At 39.8% G+C, this 23,705-nt stretch overlaps 1 protein-coding gene across 1 annotated transcript in view; it reads left to right on the top strand.

The window, feature by feature from the left end:
* The first annotated feature begins 8,739 nt into the window (after positions 1–8,739).
* APBB1IP (amyloid beta (A4) precursor protein-binding, family B, member 1 interacting protein) overlaps positions 8,740–23,705 on the top strand; it is a 48,095-nt gene continuing 33,129 nt past the window's right edge. Inside the window, exons 1-5 of the mRNA XM_008936505.1 lie at positions 8,740–8,811; positions 10,343–10,430; positions 12,454–12,746; positions 18,463–18,540; positions 21,381–21,540. Coding sequence (XP_008934753.1) covers positions 8,740–8,811; positions 10,343–10,430; positions 12,454–12,746; positions 18,463–18,540; positions 21,381–21,540 — 691 coding nt within the window. The remainder of the gene's footprint in view (positions 8,812–10,342; positions 10,431–12,453; positions 12,747–18,462; positions 18,541–21,380; positions 21,541–23,705) is intronic.

Genomic DNA, 23,705 nt, shown 5'->3' with positions numbered 1-23,705 from the left:
GGGGAAGGCTGGGAGGCACCGAGGTGATGGATGCTGAGGCAGCATCACCTGAAGGGCAGCCTCAGGCTTGGTGTCCCATGGTGCTTTACAAATGTACTGAAACTCTTTCTCAATCGCTGTCTCTCCAGTGGAAAATAAACCACTGGAATACGTATCACTAAAGAAGAAGATGGTGTATTTGTGCTCTGTTGAGTTCCTGTGGTGTTTAAATTATCATCTTGGCAAAAGAAGGGCAAAATATGACTGCTGTCATTATTGAAGTGCGGCAGTGTAGCTTTCAGGTTTATGAAATCTGAGTCTTTTGGACTAATGAAGCTTCTTCCAAATTCAATCTGAACTGCAGGCTTGGTTCTGTTATATAAGTGAGTTAACTGCCATTTTCCAAAACGGCAAAAAAGGAACAAGCTTTCAAGAGGTTTAATTGTATAAGTGGCACAGTTACAGTTTCTGAGAAACTGTAGGATCTGTGAGTTTGAGCTGCTATTAATCTAAAGATGTTTGTGCTTACATCTGGATGAATGGTTCTGGAGTTAGTAGAGTATGAGGTACAAGCTTAATTATCAGGTGTGCTTTTAATGTTGCTAGAGTCAGTTTGAGCAATGTGATACAAGATAGCAAGGCTACTGTAGCCAAAATTGGTTCCACACTGTATATAAAAAGGTGTCTGGAGCAATCAATGGGAATTGCTAGAAGTGTTTTTTTTGTGGTATGATCATCTGAAGATGCTCTAGTGCCTCAGGTAAATATTAGAAATGGATTCTCCCACATGATTGTGTTTGTCTGCTGATTTTATTTTAGTCCAAAACCAAATGTGACTTTCTTTTAAACTAGGAAAGATACTTTACAGTTTTATTAGTCTTCCTGCAGCTCTTAGTGTTGTAGTCTTTGTTTTATGCCATCATGAGCAGAGTTATGATGTCACACCCATCCCTGAGATAAATATGCAATGTAATTTCAGCTGCATATAAACCTACAGTCATTGGCACACCAGATTTCCCAGAATAGGTGACATGAGGAAGAAACTGCTTTCAGAGTTACCTGTGTGTGCAAGCTTTTTGTTGGAAAATGCCACTTAGTGGTGTTAGGTAAGTGCAGGGCTGGAAGCAGCCTAATTGCTTTTGATCCCTCCTTTTCAAAATATGAGTTAGTACGAAACCAGAAGAGAGTCACAGAGTGATGTTATGTAGGTAAGAAAGGGAAAGGTCAACACAAATTGACAAATCTGATTGTGATTTTGAAAGCTTGGGGGCAGATGCCATTTCTACTTTACCACTCCAAAACTTCCATTTCATTTTTTAGTATCTAGTAGAATTATTAACTAATTTGATTCTTTTTTTCTAGGCTGAATTCTGCAGAGATAGAAGTGCTCTTGTATACTACTTCATAAAAATTGACCAAAATGTCTGTTAGGGCCTTTTTACTAGACATGCTGCAATAGTGGTTAAGGAGCTTCCATCCTGTCTCACTTAAGTATATAAGAGATGTTTGAGTAGTCAGGTTTTTTTGATGCCTAGCTGTAAAATCATTGTAAGAAGCCTAGCTAGGTATATCTCAGACCTGCAGTCAGTTTGGCCAGCAAGTTGTCTCCAGCAGTGGCTAGCATCACTAGAAGGTATGGTGTAGTCTGTCTATCACGAAAGCCTTACTCTGGTTCCAAATTGGTAGAGCCTTTGTTTTAGGTCTTGAAACCTAAGGTTCATTGTCCTTGTCTGGAACTCTCTGAAACATTAATCCTTCTAGCTATAATTGTAGAGGGACCAACTCCTTGGCTTGCTAACTCAACAGTTTTGATGATGAGTTTCACAATTACACTGTGCACATTTCCCTGAAACAGTTGTGCAGACTTTCACTTTCTTTTACTATCCCATTGATTTTGTGTTCTAAGCCAGGACAAAATGATGCCTCGGTAAATTTCCTCTAGGTTTTGATGCATTTTTATTGCTTTCCCATCTGTTTCCTCTGACAATCTCTGTCCAGCTTTTCTCTTTATGGTGGGGCTTCTGTCACTTTAATCTCTCTTCCCTAATTCTGTTCTATTTTTCTGTCCTGATATGGCATGATCTACTCTGCATAGTCTGCTGTAGGTAAAGGTGAATCAGTGATTTGAGTGATTTAATCATTGTGTTACTAGTAGATGTCTCTAAAACATTCAGGATTGCTTCATTCCACTGCAGAAAGCATTGAAGCAGTAAGTGATAGGAGGAACTTGCAACACTGTTAGTGAGCATCTGGTTAATCAAACACCTAGGGTTCATTTTGGTGGACTTGGTACTTACACACTATAGTGAAGGGACTAGGAGGTGAAGGTATGTTTTTGATCTTTCTATGTGACTTGTAAAAATATACTTCATGTATTTTTATCCTTGCTACTCGCGTATGTAACAGTTTAAGAATAACAACAATGCTTTTAACTTAGTCAATGTGTCCATCATTGTTCACCAGATCCTAAGTGGACTGCTTCCTAATAGCATGTGTAGCATGAGTCTGCTGTATGTCCTTGTTCTGCTGATACCATGCTGTTCCTCATTACATTTTTCTGTGATTAAACTGCATCAACTGAAGTGAGACTGAGTTGCAGAGATGGTAATCTCGTGTGTGATACGTTGGTGTTTCCTGTTTGGTATTGCACAGGGCCTTTGAGCTTGGTTTCCGTATGGCAAATGCAGAAGCCTTGTTACTGCCTCACTTCGACCACTCTTCCTGTTGAAAGGGACTGATACTAACAGTTCAAACTCTGCTCCGTGTGCTACCATCCCTGCTATGCCATATAATCACCCTGTCATGAGATTCTTTTTAATAGTTTCTTTTTTTAAGTGGGGTGGATTTTGTGCCACTGTTTTACTACCTGTTCTGTTAGCTTCCTACTCAGTGACAACAATTCTATCCAACTACTCCATTTCCTAGGTATTGTTCATAGACATAGTGCTGTTGCCTTCTGTAGGTGTGCAAATCACAAAACTTTCTTCATTCCTAAAAAATAAAGTTGCTTTATTATTCTCTCTGATACCTTAACAAATCAAAATGTATGCAACCATACAGAAATCATGTCCTGATTTTAATTACAGAATTCATATTATAGGCCTGGAAAGGCAGTTCCTGCTCTACCTGTTTGTGCATGACACTAGCTAGCATAGGTGAGGTTCCACTTCACCTCAGTAAGATTGTGCATATTGAAAATGAGTGCAAGGACTGCTTCTCCATTCTTGCACCTGAGCTAGAAATTTCTCAGTCTTTGTTTTATTTTGGTGCCTGTGAATACTGGGACCCCCATGGTAAAACTGTTGTTTGTGGTCAGCAGAGTATATTGCTCATGCAAGCACAACAGGTTGGACCAGGAAACCTTTCACATCCATCTCTGTGGGCTATCTGTCTTTCTGTGCATCTGCCACATTTCTCTGGTGCTAAATGAGAAAACATAATTCCAACTTCCTAGTCTGTAGCTCAAAAAATGTAGAAATTTACATCTCAATTTCAAAATAAGGGTATATATGGAGTAGACACTTAGGAGGGGGAGTGTATTTTGTGTAGGTCTTTTGGCAGGTTTAGAAATAGAGTGCACAGGAGTTCTCTGCTGTCATTCAGGGCAGCAGGCCTGATTCTTGTGAAGGCAAAATGGTTGGAGGGCCCCTCACAGGGGCACCTGAGTGAGTGCAAGTAGATCTTTGGAAATGGCAACAAAGCATCTGATGAAGAAAAGACAGACACTAACATATAAGGAGAAGCAGGAACAAATATGCAGAAACTATTTTTTCATTGAGTGAGCAAAGAAAAAATACAAAGACGCAAAGAAGTACAAAAAGTACAATAAAATACGAGACTTGTTATTCATGCCTCTTAATTTAGAATTAAATTATTTCTATCAGCAAAGAGGCAGCTAAATCTGAAGTTGAGAAGGTAAAAAAATAATAGGTTTGGCAAGTCTAGGGGGCTTCTGGTAAATGATGAGGTAAATAAATGTATTGAGTCAAAATCCAATGAGTTGCTCTTTTCATATTACATAAACCTGTGAGAGTTTAATATGCATACAGCAAACAGTGAGACTTGGTGGTTAGAACAGCAGGCTGAAGAGAAAATACCCCAAACCCTAATAGGTATATAGCATGAGAAACATGGGAGTATTTAAAATCAAAATTTAGAATGATGTTTTCGTGAGATCTCAGTGAAGATTCGAGAATGTGAAATTTGGGGGAAATAAGGAATACCTTTCTCTGTGTGCTTGGTGTTACTTCAAAAAATGGTCTAGGGGACATCTGTTTAAAAATCAATCGCTTTAAAAATAGGTTAGGTTTCATATGTATGCCTTCCCACAAGGCCCTCCTTAGCATGCTTATTCTTGACAACCGCAATTTCCTCTTTTTATTTTAATTCTGATTTTTTTTCTCTGCTTAAAATCTTACGAATAACATGGGAAACTTGTTGTAAAATTATTGTCCTTTTTTTGCCTCTTGCGTTCATTGTAAGTGATAGTGATTTTAAGAGTTACTAGTATTAGTACTGTATACAGAAAAACCTAACAGGAAAGTTACTGTTTAGTGGATATAGAGGAGGACTGAGTACGAAACTCAATATTCTTCTGGGTAAATATTTTCCTCTTGTTTGTTAATAATAGCTCGTACACCTGTAGGTTTCATATTGAGTTTCTGGTTTGAATAAGTTCAAGGCCATATATAAAAGGTGCAAAAGAACTTGCTGGTCCAAAACGCAGCAACATCTTCCTTGAATGGGATAGTTCTCAAATGTGCATGTTGCTTTTACTGTTCCTACTCCAGCAATTGAGTAAAAGAAATGCAAGTGATTGTGGAGAGGAGTCAAAAAGGAGGAGAGTGGATGGACAGTCTTCTGCAGTTCCATGTTTGGGAACTCATTTTACTGTCTTACGCTTTTCTAACTCTTGCCAAAATCCTTGATAAATTTGGAGAGTTCTCATATTTGTTTAAGAGCTCATTCAGTGCGTTTTAACATAAATATTTTCATGGTGTTTGGTGATTATGATGTTAATTTTGTCTTCTTAAATGGAAACAATAGCAATTCAAGAGAAAATAAAGAAACCAGTAGGGGCAGTGGCTTGGTGACAACATGGCTTTATCAGTGTGGTGATGATGATGGATGTCTGCTCATTGAAAGTGGCACTTGAAAGGGACGCTGATGTATTTCCTTCTCAAAGTGTATGTTCAAGCCTCCTCTCTTCCCCCATATGCTTAAGGTTGAAAACCCCTTAGTATACATGTCATCTATTTGAATTGATAAGGAAAAGTCATCAGTGACTAACTCAGCTGCAATTTACAGTGGAAATTCTTAAAGAATTCTTTGCACATTGCTTTTTCATAGGATTACACTATTTTCCTTATTAATAGAATGTTTCCAAAGAATCAGAAAATTATATAATTGCAAAGAGAAGCTTTACATTTTCTAGAACCTGAAAAAGTCCTATGATTTAGTAAAAATGTTGTATAATCTAATAATCAGTTCTCTTGCCCCCTTTTCTTTATGTTAACTTCAGAAGAGTGTTCTTAGGTGGGGTGTTTTTCCCTTTTTAGACAATTCTTACTCCTCCTCTTGAGAAGGTCTCCTGGTTGTGACTGAAGAGTAATTTTTTGGCCATTTTTATATTTCTAGTCTGGAAAAATATGACAAACCAGGATTTCATTTTGTCAAAGGAACCAGCACGAACACTTTTTCCTGGAAGTAGAATTAGCCAGTGCATAAAAACCTGCAAAAACATACGAATGGCTAGAGCTGATAAGATTCCCCCAGCAGATATTTTGTTCCTCTAAATGACAAAACAGGAAAACATAAAATTACTGAGTATTATTAAAGCACTGATGAGATGCTTATCAGTATGAACTGCAGCTCCATTTTTTTGTCACATAACTACTCTGACTTCATTCTGCCTGATCAAATAAGTGACATTTTATCTATCCTTTTTATGAAAATTGATTCTCCAAGTGCCAGGTGTGTGGGATGTTGCACAGCTGTTGATTCAAATACATGAAGATTCAGTAATCATTTACCCAGACACTATGCTGCTGAATCTATAGGAATGGAATTTTATATAGAAATCTCCATGTGATAACTGTGATACATGCAGAGTGAGTGAGTCTTCCCACGTGGGTTTGTCAGCTGCAAATGAAGCAGATGAGATGACTTCAGCTCGCCATTTGCTCAGTCATGTGTGATGTGTTCCTCTTAAGTGGGCATAGCTGGGCCATCACCAGCCTTGGGCTGGGGTTACCCTCAACCCTGCCACTCACATCTAATTGAAATGTTTTTAACAGCATCCAGTTCCCAAATCTTTAAGTCTTTGATTAATGAAATCTAAGGGAACTGCGGATGTTCAAAGTCCAGTTCCCAGTTGCCTGTGCCTTGTTTAGTTACTCCAGCTACAAAAAGTGTCTAAAGCAGGTAGAATATGCACTGAGCCTGATTGATGAGAGCTATAGATGCCTCCTCCTAATGAGTATCAGGGATAACACAGGTACTAAGGAGACAAGTGGAAATTAGGGTTGTCCTGCTTATGTAGATGCCAGAAAGACCAAGTGAAGGAGCCAAAGTAACTCAGATTGCACCAGTTAGTATCATGTGAAAGATATACTGCCATATAATTCTCAAACAACAGATACTGACTTCAGTGGTTCAGTGGCCTTTATCATTTGACTATGAAATACTTACGTGACTCAGGTTGCTGTTAAAAGGAAAGTGTTAAGACTGAAGAACAGGGTACTTGCTGGCCTTCTTTTCTTGCCAGTCTTTATAGTCATTAGACTATAACTTCCTGTTTTCAGTTGATTGGCTTCTTGCATCAGGTTGTTCCTCATCCTGTAAGGTGCTCTAGTGGGTCGATCTTGGCTGGCCACAAGGTTCCCACCAAGCTGCTCGGTTGCTCCTCAGCAGAACGAGGGTGTGGGGAGAAAATACAATGGAAAAGTTAATGGGTCAAGATAAGCACAGGGAGATCACTTACCCATTATAGTTCAGCAAAACAGGCTCAGTGTAGGGCAATTAAGTTAATTTTATAGCAAACTAATAAGACAGTAGGATAATGAGAAATAAGAACAAAAGTAAAACATCTTCACCACACCCCTCCCTTTTCGCAGGCTTAGGTTCACTCCCAGCTCTTCAGCCTCTTCCCCCTCAAGTGGCACACTCCTCCTCCCCCACGGTGGCACAGGGGGATTGGGAATGGTGATTGTGGTCAGTTCATAATGCTTTGTCTCTGCAACTCATTGTTCACACTGTTTCCCAGCTCCAGAAGGGGGGCCCTCCCATGGGAGACAGTCCTTCCTGAACCTTTCCAACACGGGACTTTCCTACAGGCTGCAGTTCTTCAAGAACTGTTCCCACAGGGGTCCCTTCCACACGGTACAGTCCTTCAGGAGCAGACTGCTCCATGGGGTCACAGGTCCTGACAGAAAACTGGCTCTGTGTGGGCTCCTCTTCACAGGCTGCTCTTCCTGACAGAAGCCTGCTCCTGCGTGGGCACACCATGACCTACAACTTTCCTTCAGGGCATGTCCATCTGCTCTGGTGTGGCGTCCTCCATGGCCTGCAGCGTGGATATCTGCTCCGGCGTGGTCCTCCATACACTGCAGGGGAATTGCTGCTCCTCCCTGTCCTTCTTCATTGACCTGGTGTCTGTAGGGCTATTTGTCTCACATTTGCTCACTCCTCTCTTACATTTTTTACTCCTAAATATATTGCTGCAGAGGTGCCACCCCTGTTGCTGATGGCCTCAGCTTGGGCCAGCACCATATCCATCTTGAAGCCAGCTGGAACTATTGTGTCTCTCTGACATGGTGGCAGCTCCTGGTGTCTTCTCACAGAATCCACCCCTGCAACCCTTAGCTGCCAAAACCTTGCTGCATAAACACAGTACAGGTGTGCACAAACCCCGTGGACCAATAGGACTTATATTTTTAAAATTTGACCCTATTTTGAGCCCTAGTTTTATGCAATTAGTACCAGAGTTCTCAATCCCTTGCAGGCTTGAGCCTTTTAAGAAAATGATGTTTATAGTTCTTGACTGTTGCAGTGTTCCATGTCACACACCCTTTTACACTACTGCTCTCCCTGCAAAGAAACAAATTTATGAGAAGGAGGAAGGGGTTTGTTACAGAAGCTGTATCTCCCCAGTGTCTCAGCACCACCAGTGTGTGGTGCTGTCTTTACACGTCCCTCTTGCAAGAAGGGCCACCATTTACTGTCATTCAGCGTGTACCCATTTTCCTTTCTCATTGATCTCTTGAGGTTGAGACCGGAGTTCTCTCAGTGCACTAGCATTTGTAAGAAAATAGGGAGAATTACTGGGACAAAAAGTTGGTCATGTACCTAACCATAACCAAGTCCTGCGCTAGGTAACACCTAATATACTCTTGTGTTTAAGCCAAAGAAAGCTTTCAAGATGAAGCATTCAGGAATTTCTCAACCTCAAACTTTGTTTCCTTCTCCATCTCTTACTAGCTACATTTCTTTGATGTTTAAGGTACAACTATGGTTTATTGGCTGGTGAACTCCTAATGAGCGTAGAGCCCAAGTGTTCATTTAAGCATAGAGAGGATCAAGATTCTAATTAGTTAGTAGTTATTTCTAAACTATGGATCGAGGTTTCTACAAGTCACGAATAGTTGTTTCAAAGTTAATTGGGAGCACAATATAAGAGAATGTTGCATATCCTTTGGTTTTGACCACTTCTGGAATTGAAATAAACTTGTGATGATTTCTTGTCTGGATTTTTTCTTTCAGATGGAGCAAACATGTGATGATATAGACGAAATGTTCAGCAATTTGCTTGGGGAGATGGACATGCTGACCCAGGTAAACAATTCTTTTCTTACATCAAGATTAGAAAAATAGGTATTACGTGTTAGAAAGTATTTCTCACATACCTCCACTCTGAATAAATACAGATACCTTGTTTTGAAAAACCTTCAACTAAACTTCTTTGCTTGACATTTAAAACAAGTGGCCTGACGAATAAGGTAACATCAGTGCAGGTTGGATTGTTAAAGAGAGCTAACTTCTTATGAAAGATTCTTTCTCAAAAAAATTCCTCTGGACTGGTTCCCAGGAAATTGAAAGCTTCTGTCAAATTAGGAAGAGTTTGCATCAGAAGCTATGAATACTTTGCATACATGGGTAAATGTGATGTAGCCTGAGTGTCAAATGTAAACTTTGGAAATGGAAGCAATGTTTTGAATGAATTCATAAAAGTAATCTTTAAATAAGGCAAAATATGAAGTTACAGCTAAGGTGGTGTTCCGTAATTCATAGAGACGTTGCTGCCAGTGCAGAATACTCTTGAAACTATAAACCAGCATGAGCCTATTTCTACAACCTATAGTCGTGGAATACTTTCTGCAAAACCTGATGAAAGGGGAAGTTTTATTTCTATAAAACTCCAACATAGTCAGTAAATTTGTTGTACTTTAATAAATGCGTGCTTGAAAACACTTAAGCTGCCAGATTGGATTCTGTGAGTTTGATTGCTTATAGCCACTGTTTTGAGAGGTCTTTCCTCTTGGTGAATCCCAGTGCTTTCCAAATTAAATATCAGTAATTTCAAGCCACAGAATAGGAATTGTGTTTAAACTATGGGAAAACCAAGATGTCACATGACATTCTTAGCTGTCAAATCACAATTGTTTGCCCTTTGGTAGCCTTTCTGCCTTTTAGGGGCTTCTTATGACCATGCATATTTGTTTAATATACGTATGAATATACAGAAGGAGGGGTTTAGGGTAGTTTAATTTCATTATTATGCCTTGAAAATTAACAAAAGTCTGCTTGTGATAAATTTTACCTCCTCAGATTTGACATAGCACTGTTATGAGTGCAGGTGATGGGAAGAAGGTGAGAGAGTGAATCTCTTCTCTCTCTGCTTATTGATCCAGGGTGAGATGGGATGTGTTCCTAGGATGGAGACTGACTCCTCTCTAAAGTGTTGGCATCCCCTCTTACCTCAGCCTTGTATGGGCTGAAGACTTTCAGTTAACGGACTTGCATCTGTTAATTCTTTTAGACTTTTAATTCCCCAAATGAGACTAGGTTGTTTTTCACCCTTTTTTACCAATCTTTCTGTTCCTGAAGGAAGTGTAAAGGATAGAAGCACACAGATGCCTTCATATTGCCTAACAAGACTGAAAAATAAATGCAAATTCAGAAGTGGGCTTTTATGCTATTTCTGAGTACCCTTGTCCTGGCCAGTTTACCAGTGCTAGTGTGTGTCATTCTCTTCCTTAAAGAAGAATCAATGTAATTAGACAAGTGCAGGTAATTAATTAACAAATGTTAATATGTGTAATAGTAATTATGTCATTAGACACTTGTTTGTTTTTTTCCTTAACAGAGTTTAGGAGTAGAGACTGTACAACCTCCATCCCCCAAAGTGTCCAGCAATGAGTTTAGCTTTACAGTTGGTTTTAAAGATTTAAATGGTAAGTAGCTGTATGGTCTCTTTCATGCTTTTTATGCTTATTTAAAATACCTCACAGCAACAAATGAGAAAAAAACCTTAAAACACCCTTGATTTAAAACAAACAAACAAACAAAAAAAAACCAAACCAAAACCCACACCCAGAACAACAACAACAAGAAAGAAAGGAAAAAACAAAACAAAGCAAAACAAAAAAACCAAACAACAACAACAAAAACCCACAACAATAACAAAAACAAACAAACAAAAAAAAAAAGTGAAAAACCAAACCCAACCAAACACCCCAAACAACAACAACACAACCCTGTGTTTCTGGAAGGGTGGGTATATTTGTCTGTCTCAATTTGGGAAAGTTCAAAGGGGCCAGGTTTATTTTTAGAGGGTTGTTCATCAGTCTTATGTAGGTGTCACGCTTTTTAAAATGTCTGAGTGTAAAGGAGAACAGAAAAGAGAAGTCACCCAGATAACTTTCTAAAAAGCAACCTTTTTAAGGTAAAGATTTATCTAAATAGAAGACAAAGTTCCTCAGTGTTAGGTCAGAGCTGGATAAGTATTTTTGTTGAGTGGAAGTACCAGCCTCAACTGCTTCCACGTTATGTTGCTTATTCCCCTTCTGGCTTGCACTGTCAGTTTTGCAGGTACAGCTGCTTGTTGAGGCTCTGACATACCAAATTTATCCAAGTGTAAAAAGACAACCCTCTTTGATTTTGATTGCTATTTTTTTATTTTTATTCTTACTGGGGGCTGGTTGTTTGCATTAGCCTGTGCAAATGTTTGTGCCAAATGTCCGCCTGTGCATTAGCCTAGTTTTAACCTGTGTTTTTGTCCCAGAATCAGTTCACTATTAAGCTACCAAATGCCTCTACCAGCAAAGTGGGTAGAGGTATGTAAATAGAGATGATCGTAAGCCAGCTTTCCCAGTGAAAAGAAAAGCTTATGAAAATACTGTATTAGCATAACAGGTAAAGCAGAGTAAATTGAGATGATCTCATGACATGTTCACACTTAGTCTGATGAATGTTCTGTTCTTTGTTGGACTATATTAACATTTTTGAGTGTCTAGTTCAGCACTTTACACCTCTTTCCAAAATTTTCTGCTTAAAGCTTTCCCAATTTGTGATTTAATTATTTTTTTAAGCGAGAATCTTGAAAAAGATTTAAACCACTGAATCTGTTGGTTTTTAAAGAACTCTTCTCTTCTAGAAAGGTAAATCATCCTATGGGATGTTACTCCACGGGATCTCTCGTGCTATGTCTAGTTCAAACAACCAAAGAAGAAATTGCACATGAAGTTCCATTATAGGATTTTATCTTATCCTCTGACAGAGTAGAAGACAGGAAGCAAAATTATAATATTCTTATCTGGTTGATAAGATACTTTGGAAAAGAGACCATCTTATTTGTTCTTTGCTTAAAGAATCCTCAAACCCCTGCATATTACATGAACTATGTCACAGACGTTGATCATACAATTACTAATGTGCTACAAATGGCGTCATACAATTTCCTGTGTCTTAGAACTCTGATTCTGCTTCATGTTAATTTTAGAGTTGTAGAATAGTAGTAACGTATGAAGATATTCTTGGCCTAGGCCTCAGTTACACAGTTTGCTGTGTGCTACACCAAAACTTGCTAAGAGTTTATATATATACTTAAGTAAGTAGCCTAACGGGAGCTAATGGAATTTCTTGCATCCGTATCACTGAAGATGTGCCCAGAAACTTTGCTGGATCAGGGCCAGGTTTCATAACATCATGCGGGCCTGAGAATGTGTTACAGAAAGTGAAGCTTCCTGCTCTGTTTAATTTTTATTCATAGAGTTCCTTATACTGTGAACTTCAGTGTGACCAGATTAATGGCTCTTCCTAAACCACATTTATTTCTTGAACTCATTTAAAATGTTGTTTCCTTTCCCATAACCCTTATATCTTACAGTAAACATGCCTTCTGCAATTTAATTCCACTGACCTGGAAATGTAGTGTTTTATATGGCACTCTGACACATTTTGTGGTTTTCTTTACAGAATCTTTAAGTGCCCTAGAGGACAAAGACCTTGATGCTTTAATGGCAGATCTTGTAGCAGACATAAATGATGTTGAACAGAAAACTTTACAAGCCCAGAAAACTTCTGGCAACCAGCAAAGTATGGTTGCTCAGCCTTCAACAGACTTGGATAGTGACATATATTCTAAATCATCAAGTTCCTATGTTACCATCACTGGACAGTTTGAGGATGCCTTGCCCCCTCCACCTCCAGACCCTGATCTAGACCTTCCACCACCACCTCCTCCTCCTCCTCCTGAACCACTCACCCAGGTAAGCCTGGATGGAACCTTGTTCTAAGTGTTCAATAGTTCTTGTAATTTTGCAGGTGGTATTTGGCATTGGAACAGAAGCGGATATCCCGGGTAGAAACATCTTGATAATGTTCTGCAGTGATGAAACGTGCATGAACTGTGTAGTGAGAGTTTTCTCTTAGTGTGGGCTCAGCAATTTCTGTCTGTTCCTTGGCCTGCTGCCCATTCCTTTGCCCTTCTAATAATAATTTTGATAGCCCAAGATAGGCATAAATCATTGCAGTTGGTTTACTGTAATGGAAAACTTGTCACTGAATTTTTTTTTTTTAATAAGTGTGCATCAGTTAATACCTTCTCACAGAGCACTTGCTTTGCCATCAGTGCAAACCATGCCTGAAGATGCCGTGAAGATGTCACTGTTAGTTCATTGCAGCCTGTGTTATTGGTACCGATGAGACAGTTCTGTGGATGTTTCCCACATCCATCCATGGCCTAATTGATTTCTTGCAATAGGAAAAGCTTTTCAGTTGAGTAAAACTCAACATTTGCTAGGAGACTGGGTGCAAGGCTGAGCACAGGAAGTGCCTCTGCTAATCCCAGCACAGAATCACTCTACTTTTCTTGGTCTTATCCTTGAAGGGAATTAATGAAGACCCTCTGCAATATAGGACAAATACTCTTTACTTAGGAGGTGCCAAAGTTATCAGTAGGTACTATTTATGAACAGTTGACTTACCTGTAAACTAAAATTTCAGCTTTATCACAACCTCCTCCATGTTTCTGTTTCTTGCGGAGTTGCTTTAACAATTGAAACCAAATGTCATATTTCTAGTATAAGCATTAGAAGTTCATTTCTTTGACATGAGGATGTGGAGAGGGAGATAATGTAAGGATTCTGCCCTGTCAGAGCTCACAGGAGGGTATGTGCATTAGAGGAGTGATGAATCTGGAGGAAAAAAAAATCTGAAACCATGAAACATCTAATCTCTTTCAGTATCCTTATACATACTAAATGTGGCGGAGAGAAGGTGTCTACATTTAGGGAGTGGAAAGATTTTAGGGAACATGAAAAGTGCTCTCTTGGCCCATGGAGAACTCTGTGGGTTGGTTTTGCTTAAAACTATGGCCATTTCATTGCAGTGCAAATGTCCGTGCAAACTTAATATGAGTTATTTCAACATCACTACTGCCCCTCTGTTTAGCATCATACAGCAGACATATTTAGCAAAACAACCAGAAAATTTCATAGGAAGAGGACTTTCTGATTATACAAAAAGTGATTCAGTAGATAAAGATTCATTTGGTGCATAGGAACTTTCAGTGCTGGTTGAAGAGTGAAAGTTGTAAGGACATGGAAGGAACTTTGCCATTTTTCTGTATCTCAAGGATAACAGTTAACTTCCTATCTTAAAGGAATATCAAAATTTTCAAAAACAGCAGCTAGACAGCTTCAGAAGCTGAAGTCTTTTATGTAACTAGTGTAATATATAGAGGAGATGCTATCAACGTTAAGTTCTATCCATTGTTCTACAAACATGTCCTCATCTTGATTTAGGCTCATGGCCTTTGAGAAAGTACTAAGCTAAATAGTATGGTTTGGAAGTTGAGAAGGTGTGGTCTGGAAGGGTAGCTGGCTGGATGGGCTGAGGTTGGCGAAACTGCCAGACTCAGGGGGTAGGAATCAATGGTCTGCTGGCTCTTAACAAGTAGGATCAACACTGGGGCTTGTATTCTTTAGCATTTTCATCTGTGACCAGAGTGATGACATAAAAAAATCATCTGCAGATGTGCTGAAGATGCTTTTCATTAAGAGCACTAATTGACAAGACAAATGGCAGAACTTCAGAGCAGGGGGACCTTGTGAAACATGAAGACTGGGCCAGCAAAACCCCCAGAAACCCAGCAAGGCACAAGGTCCTGCACCTTGCAGTGTGGAATAACCCCATGCATTTGTATGGTTTGGGAGGCAACAGTCAGAGCAGCAGCCCTGCTGAAAAGGAGATGGCATCCTGGTGGATGCCAGAGCGAGTAAGAGCCATGAGTGCAAGGTCGTCTCAATGTGGGAAACTGGCCTGTGTTGGGAGGAGCATGGGCAGCAGACTAAACAAGCTGTTTTTCCTTTCTCTTGGCACTGGTGAGGCCACACCTGGTATGCTACACCCTGTCCTGGATGTGGAGATACTGGAGAGTGTCCAGCAGAATGCTGCTGGGATGGCCAGGGGTGTGGAGTGGTCAGGGGCCAGCGAGGAGAGGCTGAGGGAGCTGCGCTTGTGTAGTCTGACAGAGGCTGGCAAGAGACTTAATGACAGTCTAAAAATACCTGAAGGGTCACTGCAGAACCAGTGAAGCCAAATTCTCCCATGGTAGTGCTGCGTCATGTAACAAAAGGCAATAGATACCTGTTGTGGCTTTGTAGTTTTGGACAGGGAACGAGGAAAACCGTTTCCTTTTCAGGCAGTGGTGTAGTGCTGGACCCAGGGAGAGCTCAGGTGACCCACAGAGATCAGAGATTCACTTTCTTTGGAGGTTTTCCAACATTTGCCAGGCAAAATCATGGCTGACCTGATCTAGTGTTGGTGACAGTCCTGCTTTGGGTGGGGAGCAAGTATGGACCTCCAGACCTCTCTTTCAGCACTCTTATGATGCTCTGATCTCAAGCTCGCTGAAATGAACAGTACTGCACAGTTCTTTCCCTTGAGTCTTGTACTGAGCTAATTCTCTGTGAGCTGGCTTCCTGCATTACCCGAGGGTCAAACAAGATTTCAGAGTGAAAAGGAGATATTTGCTAAACACAACTGGAATTCTATATGCAAAATCATAGCTGGAAGTCACTTCTGTCTCCCTCAGTTAAAGTGTTTTTCTGAGACTGTGTGCTGAATTAATTCCCCAGGAGTGTGTTCTGGTCTCTTTCCAGATGGTGAGGGCAGAGAAGGGTGGGAACAAGAAGCAGAGGCATTTCTGAGGCATCTGTCTGCAGTGGTTGATTTCCTCATTAAGGCACTGGTTCTGCCTTCTCCCACAGCCTTTGCCTCATTTTCTGATACAGGTTGTATTGAAGTACTGGTGTGGCTTACTGGCCAAAAAATTGCTTTCAGGGCTATTGCACAAGTTGCAGTGTGAGTGATAGAGGTAATAACCACTTAAAATTAATATCGAAAGAACTGATTTCAAATTAAAAACATATTTACTGTCTTGGTTAGCATTTGCTTCAACATGACATTTCTGCTCAGTAGAATGAAATGCAGCTATAAATGGAATGTATTTTCTTTCATCAAAGTCCCCATTCCTGTTAGCCAGTGTTCTTGATCAGTGATTTTTGAGCCAATCAAGGCTGATATTTTAACACTTTTGATTGTCTACAGTCAAATAAGAATATAGACCTCTGATACTAAGACTCTGTTCCCTGACCTTTAAGCGTACCCCAATTAAGCAGTACATTCTTTCTTTCATAGAGCTGTCTTGTTAGTTCCCATCAACTCTGATGTTTCTTTTTAAAACTGTTCTTAAGCTAAGTAAGGCTTCTACATCTTCTATGATATTATCTGGATTACTTCTGTGTGCTTCCATTTGAAGGTCCAGAAACCACGGTGATGATACTGTAGTGGGAAAACAAATCTTTTAGCCTGTCAAAGCAATTCTTTAACAGTACTAAAATTTTGCATCTGATAGTTTATTTACTTTGCAGCATTTCCTTTTTCTACATTTAGACAGATAAAGGTTATGAAAACATGAAGGCTCTCAGGTGAGAGCTCTGTTGCACAACTTTGTACAATGTGTGAACTCTGTTCAACACAGGCTTAATTCAGGTGGAACCTGAGTTATACTTGCCTGTAACTTGCAGCAGAAAGCCTGCCCACATCACACATAACCACTTTGGTTAAGATGCTTTTCCTGCTTCCTGCAGAGAGGTCTTTTTTGAGATGGTATGGGAGGGACATAGTGTGAGAGGCTGTGTGCTCTTCCCTCTGTAGAACAATCAGACTTACTGTGAAAGCTACTTTTGTCAGACAGCTTCTAGTCAACTACAGAAGCTGGTTTGGGATTCTCAGAATAAAGCATCTCTGTGCTGTAACAATGCAGATTTCCATACTGGTGGAGGAAAAAATCCAAACATATTTTAACTGACTGTTTGGTACTTGTAGTGAAGAATTTAACAAGAGCAAACATGCTTGTAGCTCTCTCCTTCAGGTTGCACACCTCACCTTGTATTTTTGACATCAAAAAGGATGTTAATATCCAGTGATAAAACAAAAGGTGTTTAGTTCAGTGAGGGGGATGTCAGTCAGGAGTGCTTTAGTTACAGTTAAACCTGCCTCAAAGCTTGGGATGAATAAGATAACCTTCTTAGCTGTTTTTTTTTTTTTTTTTTTGACTGTGCTTCTATGATATCTCTGTAAGAACGAAGTGGTGGCAATGCTTAGTTAGGCCTAGTTTCTTGCTAGTGCATCTCCCATGAGTTACAGCCATCCTGGGTTTCTCTTAGTCCAAAGACCACTAAAATTACAACTTTAGGATAGAAAATGGAGACTGAAGGCAACATAGAGAAAAATCATGTATAGAAGCAGGGCAGGAACTTTCTCCCACAGTCACTGACTGGAAGTTGAGTGTCCCTGAGAGCATTGTAGCAAAAAAATCCCATCTTTTGGAAACAAAAGCAACTGCAAAAAAGAGAGAGTGTAACAGGGATAGTAGAAAACAGAGAAGAGGCAAGGAAGCAAAGACACTACAGTTTTCAAAAGGAGGAGCAGGAAAAAGAAACAAAACCCTCCAGTAGTACTAACAGTCCAAGGCCAGCCCAGAAACTACAGTAACTTGCTATCCAAAATGTACTTTTCCAACTCTCTATGTGACTCGGGGAGACTATTGGACGATAGATGGCAAAAAGAAACGGTCACATTCTGTACAGCAGTCACAGAGGCAACACTGGCATCTGGGACATGTACCTAAAACTCTCAGCAGCTGGGGTCCTGCATCTTCTTTGATCACAAACCTCACTGATACTAAGAGAGAAACATGACTTTGGTACAGGTGCTTTGTAAAAGAGCCAAGTGACACTGAGGTATTTAGGAATTTCACTGTGACATTCAGCAAAAGCTAGAGTGAGCTTGAGGGTTCTAACTGTGTCTGTGTCAATACAAATAGGTCCGTAACTAGAATAAAAAGCCATGATATCATCAGATTTAAGGAAGTGTTCCTCTTGGTAAGTATGCATGCAGGAAGAGCTCGGATGTGACAAGTGAAAGAATTCAAGTAAATTAATATATTTAACAAAAAGTGTAAAATCATAAGTGATATAATCGCAAGTCAGGGTTTCCTGAAACCTCTAGCTTTCTTAACCCTGTTGAGAGGTGAGTTTTCTTCCGAGTGGCTGCATCCACAGGGCTCTTTTGTTCAGGCTAGATCTTTCTTAATCATCTCTTTTGTATCTGCTGTAACCCATATGGAAACTTAGAATCTGGTTTTCAGGCCACTTTTCAGCCACTCCTGTAGCATTTTAGAACAGATCATGTAAGAGCTGTATGACTGGGCAACTAAAGGAAGTGTCAGACTTGTAAAGCAAAGCTTTGGCTGGAGGATATTGGCTCAAGGAAAGCTGGGCATTCCCTGTAACTGTGAAGTTTCCCATGACAAGCCACATGTACTGGATAAATAACATGAAACAATTCATTTAAAGTAAACATAAATTGCTGGCTTTACTTAACAAGAAATATATTAAATGTCTTGTGTCTTTTCAGGAAGAACGAGAGGCACAGGCTAAAGCTGACAAGATTAAACTTGCATTGCAGAAACTGAAGGAAGCCAAAGTTAAAAAGGTGAGCCTTAAAATACTGAAATGCTACCACAAGAGCCACTAGCTAAGTATCTATTGCCATTCTTCTCAGTGATAAAATTTCTTAATAAAATTGCTAGGCTTTTTTCATATTTGGTCTGTAACTTGAGACATCTAAAGAGCGTCTTTGGAGCTGTCTTGTCATCTGCCTGAAGAGAAGTCTCTGGGAGAATGCTGCCTCTGAGGAACTTACTTTTAAGAGGGCCTGGAAGGTTCTGCTGCTTTGTTTTTTGTTGTTTGTTTTTTTTTTTCTTTCCCCAGCGTTGGGGCAAAGCCATTGTTCCGATAAGGTGCTTTAGAGAATGGGGAATGTACGCTAGAATGTTGCTTACTTACGCTGTGCTGACTCTACAAGTATTAAACTTTTGTTCTACAGTGGATGTGGATTTAACTAATCCAAATTAAATTAATGAGAGTCTTCTTGCTAAATCTTTTCACAGCAGTGTAGTAATGTACAAGGATAATAGAAATTATTTTAGACCAACAAATTAGGAAGCTTCCAGCCAGTGTCTGCATAGTGCTGCAGTGTGTCATGTAATTATGCCCATTCGTCCTAAGCTGGTGTTCCAGCTGAACTCAACAGAAGTTGCAGATGTTCAGTAACTCTGAAAAATGAATGTGAAGAAAAAAACTTTCACTCTTGCTCAGACAGGAGCTGGGAAGTGGTGGAGATCAGAGCCTGCAGGGCTTCCAAGAAGAACTGAAGGTTCCAATAAATTTGAGAGTGTTCAGACTTGAGATGGTTCCAGAGGACACTTTACCTTCATGTACAAATGCTGCTTCTGAGAGAATGTTTTGAGAGGATTTCACCAGTGTTGTCTTTGAAAAGCTCTGTAACTAAACTTATGACTGCTCATTGGTCACTCTCTTTTCCTTGCAACATTAGTAGTTTTCGTATTTGGGAGAAAACACTTATTTTGAAGCATTATTTTTCCCCACTTTTTTTTTCCACCCTGAATATTTGAACCACAGGGTAGAAGTAAGGCTTAATCTTTGGTTGGCTATACCACTATAATGAAATTACTGTGTCATTCTGGAATTCTAAACTTACTAAATAATTGTCAAGAACTATAATAGTTCTTTTACTGAAAGCAGAGGGCAAAAGCCAGGGAGGATGGTGAAAAAAGCAGACTCACATCCCTGGACTTCAAGAAAACAGACTATGGCTTCTTCAAAGATCTGCTTGGAAGAGTCCCATGGGATAAGGTCCTGGAGGGGAAGAGGGGCCCAAGAAAACTGGTTAATATTCAAGGATCCCCTCCTCCAAGCTCAAGAGAGTTCCATACCAATGAATGAAGGGCCACAAAGATGTTAAAGGAACTGGAGCATCTCTCCTATGAAGAATGGCTGAAACAGCTGGGTCTTGTGTAGCTCAGAGAAGAGGAGGCTCTGGACAGATCTTGTCATTCTGTAGAAATGCTTGAAGGGAGGGTGAAAAGAGCCTGGCTCTTTCCAGTGGTGCCCGGTGATGGGACCAGAGGAAATGGGCACAAACTGCAATACAGGAGATTCTAGCTGAACATCAGGAAAAACGTTTTTCATTGTGAGGGTGACTGAGCACTGGCACAGGCTTCCTAGGGAGGTTGTGGAGTCTTCCTCCTTGAAGATATTCTAAAGGCATCTGTACATGGTCATGGACAGTGGGCTTTAGGTGGCCTTGCTTGAACAGGGGATTCAACCAGGTGACTTTCAGAGCCCCCTTCCAATCTCAACCATTCTATGAAGATGGAAACTGCATGCATGTTTCTGAGCAGTCAACTATGATCAGACAAAAATGCCCTTTTTTTCCCCCCCAGACATATTGTAGGTTGTGCATGTAGAACATTTATTTTTCTCTATAATCTGCACTGTGGCTCAGTTGCTTATTCTAGAGGGGAAGATTCTTACAAGGGTTGGAATGAAAGCAAATTAATGGGTTTTTTTGTTACATTTGCTTGTAGATATTCTCTTGGGGAACATCACTCTCTGCTTCTACCTGATACAGTTTAATAGAGGTTGTCTCTGTAGTACTAAAGCTTCTTATGCATGCATTTTAAAGTAAGGAACTATTTGAACAAGACTGTATGGAGAAGTCTTCCCAGGTCACCGGTTTAGTTCAAGTTTCCATGCACAGATCCTGTAGACAATTTTTCCTCTGTTTCAGTACTAATGGAGCATTTTAAGTACTTGCTTTATAATATATTTGCAGTTCTTTATCACATTTTATGTACTTCAGCATTTTCTTGCATTGCTCCTTTCTGAAAAAAAGCGCATGCTGTTTCTTGTGTAACAAATACTACATAATATGAAGCAATAACATGTCTTAAGTTAATTTAGTCAATATAAGTAACTCATCTGTTTGCTTGTTGATTGGGGTTGGACTACTTTCTATCTTAGTATAATCTGATTTCAGGATAGTTTGGTGGCACGGCAAGATTCTTCCATTCTTTGTCACATTTAAAACTAAACTTCATGCATTTCCAGCTTGCGTTAAGGACACTCTGTCATGTTGTATTTGGTTTCCCCATCAAACATTTTCCTTATTTGCACATCTAGTAGATTTAAAGAAGAGATTAACTTTTTTCTCCATAGCAATTTCACCTTTCCTGAAATCATGAACAGGACAAGTCTCCGCTTCCTTTTTTGAGTAATGGTCTTGATTTTGCTGGCAATATAATCTGAAAGCTTCCAAGCTGTTTTATTCCCTCAGCTCCCTGTGGGTCAGGGCGCCTTTGAAATATTAGTAACCTTCAGCCTTAACCTTTCTTATCTGTGTTAGCAGATTCAGACTAGCCTTTTAGTTGCTTCTGAAATTAACTGACTCTTCTGTGACTCTCTACACAGCTTGTTGTCAAGGTGCACATGTATGATAACAGCACAAAGTCTCTAATGGTGGATGAGCGGCAGGTGACACGGGATGTTTTAGACAATCTCTTTGAGAAAACCCACTGTGACTGCAACGTCGACTGGTGTCTGTATGAAATGTACCCAGAGCTGCAGATTGGTAAGTGGTGTAGTGATAGGGCGTACGGCAGGTAGATCCAGTGCATCCTATGCTATGGGCAGTCTTGAAAAGATAATAACGTTTCTGCTGGACTTGTGTCCACTGGAGCTGGACCATTACAGGCTCTAAGCTGACGGATGCTGCAGGACGTACTTGGACCGTTCTTGCTGTAGAAGTGAGGCTTCCATTCATCTGTGCTGTGAGCTACTGAGGGCTCCTTGCTCACTGCCAGCTGCATTATTCTGTTTTACACAAAATGAAGGGGCTGTGTGAATGTTTGTCAAGGCAGCAACAGATCCAAATACACCAGTGCTCAACTCTGCTCTTTGAAGAGAGGATGCGATGCTGAAGTGCTGTCAGCAGGCTGTTACACACTGGCCAAACAAATGTTGTAATTCAGACTGTTCGAGAAGCCTTTTAGTAATTTCTACTGCCTCTCACTTGTGATAGTTGTTTTCAAGCCCAGTTGTGACCAGGATATTGCTCTCTGAAGGGGCTTCAGCTCTGCTGGTGGTACCTTAGGATTTAGGAAGCAACTAACCTGCCTCCAGGTTAGGGTATTGGTATAGTAAGGAATTATTCTCATAATGAATAAAAAATATTTTAAAAGCCAGGATAGAAGAAGAGTAGGAAAGGAAATAAATCAGTAGGTGGTTCAGGAGAAGAGGAAACATCTATGATAAAAAGGCCTATCACCAGGACCAAATCAGCTGGGAATGGAGCTGCTTTTTTTTTTTGTTTGCAGAAGGGAATTTTGATATGGATGGAATGGTACATTTTCTTTTTTCTGTTTCCAGTGCACATCTACATGCAGTTAATTTTGTTCAAAATCAAAACTATGTGAGCTGTTCTTTATTCTTGTCAATATATTCTTGACAGTTCTAGATTGCTCTATTACTGTCTGCATGCTTAGAAGACAGGGTTTTCTGCACTTTTATCTTTCTGCCTGCTTTCCATGTTAGTATCCAAGAGAATAAAATTTCTTTTAATTTAAGAAGCAAAGCTGAGCAGGAAATATTTCAGGCTGAACTGAAAGTTCAAGCTAGTTTTGTATCAGAAGATCCTTGACAGAGTATCTAGTATTTACTGTTATTTTGAAAGGTGATAATTGCAAATAAAATAAAATACAGTTTTAGATTAATTGGATGTTAAATATCACAAATAATCACAGTAGTGAGTACGTATTTTTCTCTAAAGAGTATTGCCTCATAATAGGTATCCAGATTTGAATAAATTTTTTTTTTTGGAACAATAATTATAAAAAAGACCCTCCTGAGGATGGCATGATCATACCTTTTATTCAAGAAAAGGTACTGGAAATGAACAATCAAAAATACATGTGGCAAAAATTATTGTTAAATAACTGGTATTACAACCTGAGAATTATTTTACAACTGTTGTGAATGATAAGATACTGTTTATCCTTCGAACCATTACTTGGAGTTTATGTAGTGCTTTATACTTCCAGTGCATTGCAGAAAGATTAGTTGCTGAATGAAAAGTATTACGTTGCTTGTGTTTTTAAAAGTTACTGTGTACATGTGAGCGGACCCTGAAGTTAATCTCATTTTGTGAATTTAATTCACAAAATTTAGTTCTGATGGGACATACTGAACCCTTGTCAAAAGTAACAAGTAAAAGTGTTAAAGAAAGCCTGCAAAATGTATGCTCTGTAACCTTCTCTTATACTGGCACAGTCTAGCCCACTGAAAGATGTGATCACCACAGAGCACTGAAGTGGGAGCACAGCTGTTTCCAGGGAATTGCCAAAATCATACTGAAAAGTCAAGTTGAGTGCATTCTCTGCCCCAACACTGAATTTGTAGAAAAATGTCATTTGGGTCCTTCCAAAATGATGTGAATTCCTTTTTCTTCCAAAGGGAGCTTATGTGACTGTTTAGCTACTTTAAACAAGTGAAACCACAGAAGAGATCAGTTACCTAACCTCAGCATATACCCTGTGGCTTTCCTGGGTGGAGGATCTGTGTTCAGATCACCTCAGGAAAGGAGACAACACTCAATCTCCCACACCTCTGGTGAGGTTTTCAACTAGAGACATGATGGGTGAGACTGTTATTTTCAGATCAGTTCTCAGTTTGTCTTCCTGTTTTCCTCTGTTCTGCTATTTCTGTTTTTAAATACAGTTCCTTGAAATGAAACATTTA

The sequence above is a fragment of the Merops nubicus genome, unplaced genomic scaffold, assembly GCF_000691845.1.
Source record: "Merops nubicus isolate BGI_N331 unplaced genomic scaffold, ASM69184v1 scaffold8223, whole genome shotgun sequence".
NCBI classification, from domain to species: Eukaryota; Metazoa; Chordata; class Aves; order Coraciiformes; family Meropidae; genus Merops; species Merops nubicus.
Note: the sequence above shows the minus strand (reverse complement) of the source record. Positions and strands in the feature narration are given on the sequence as shown.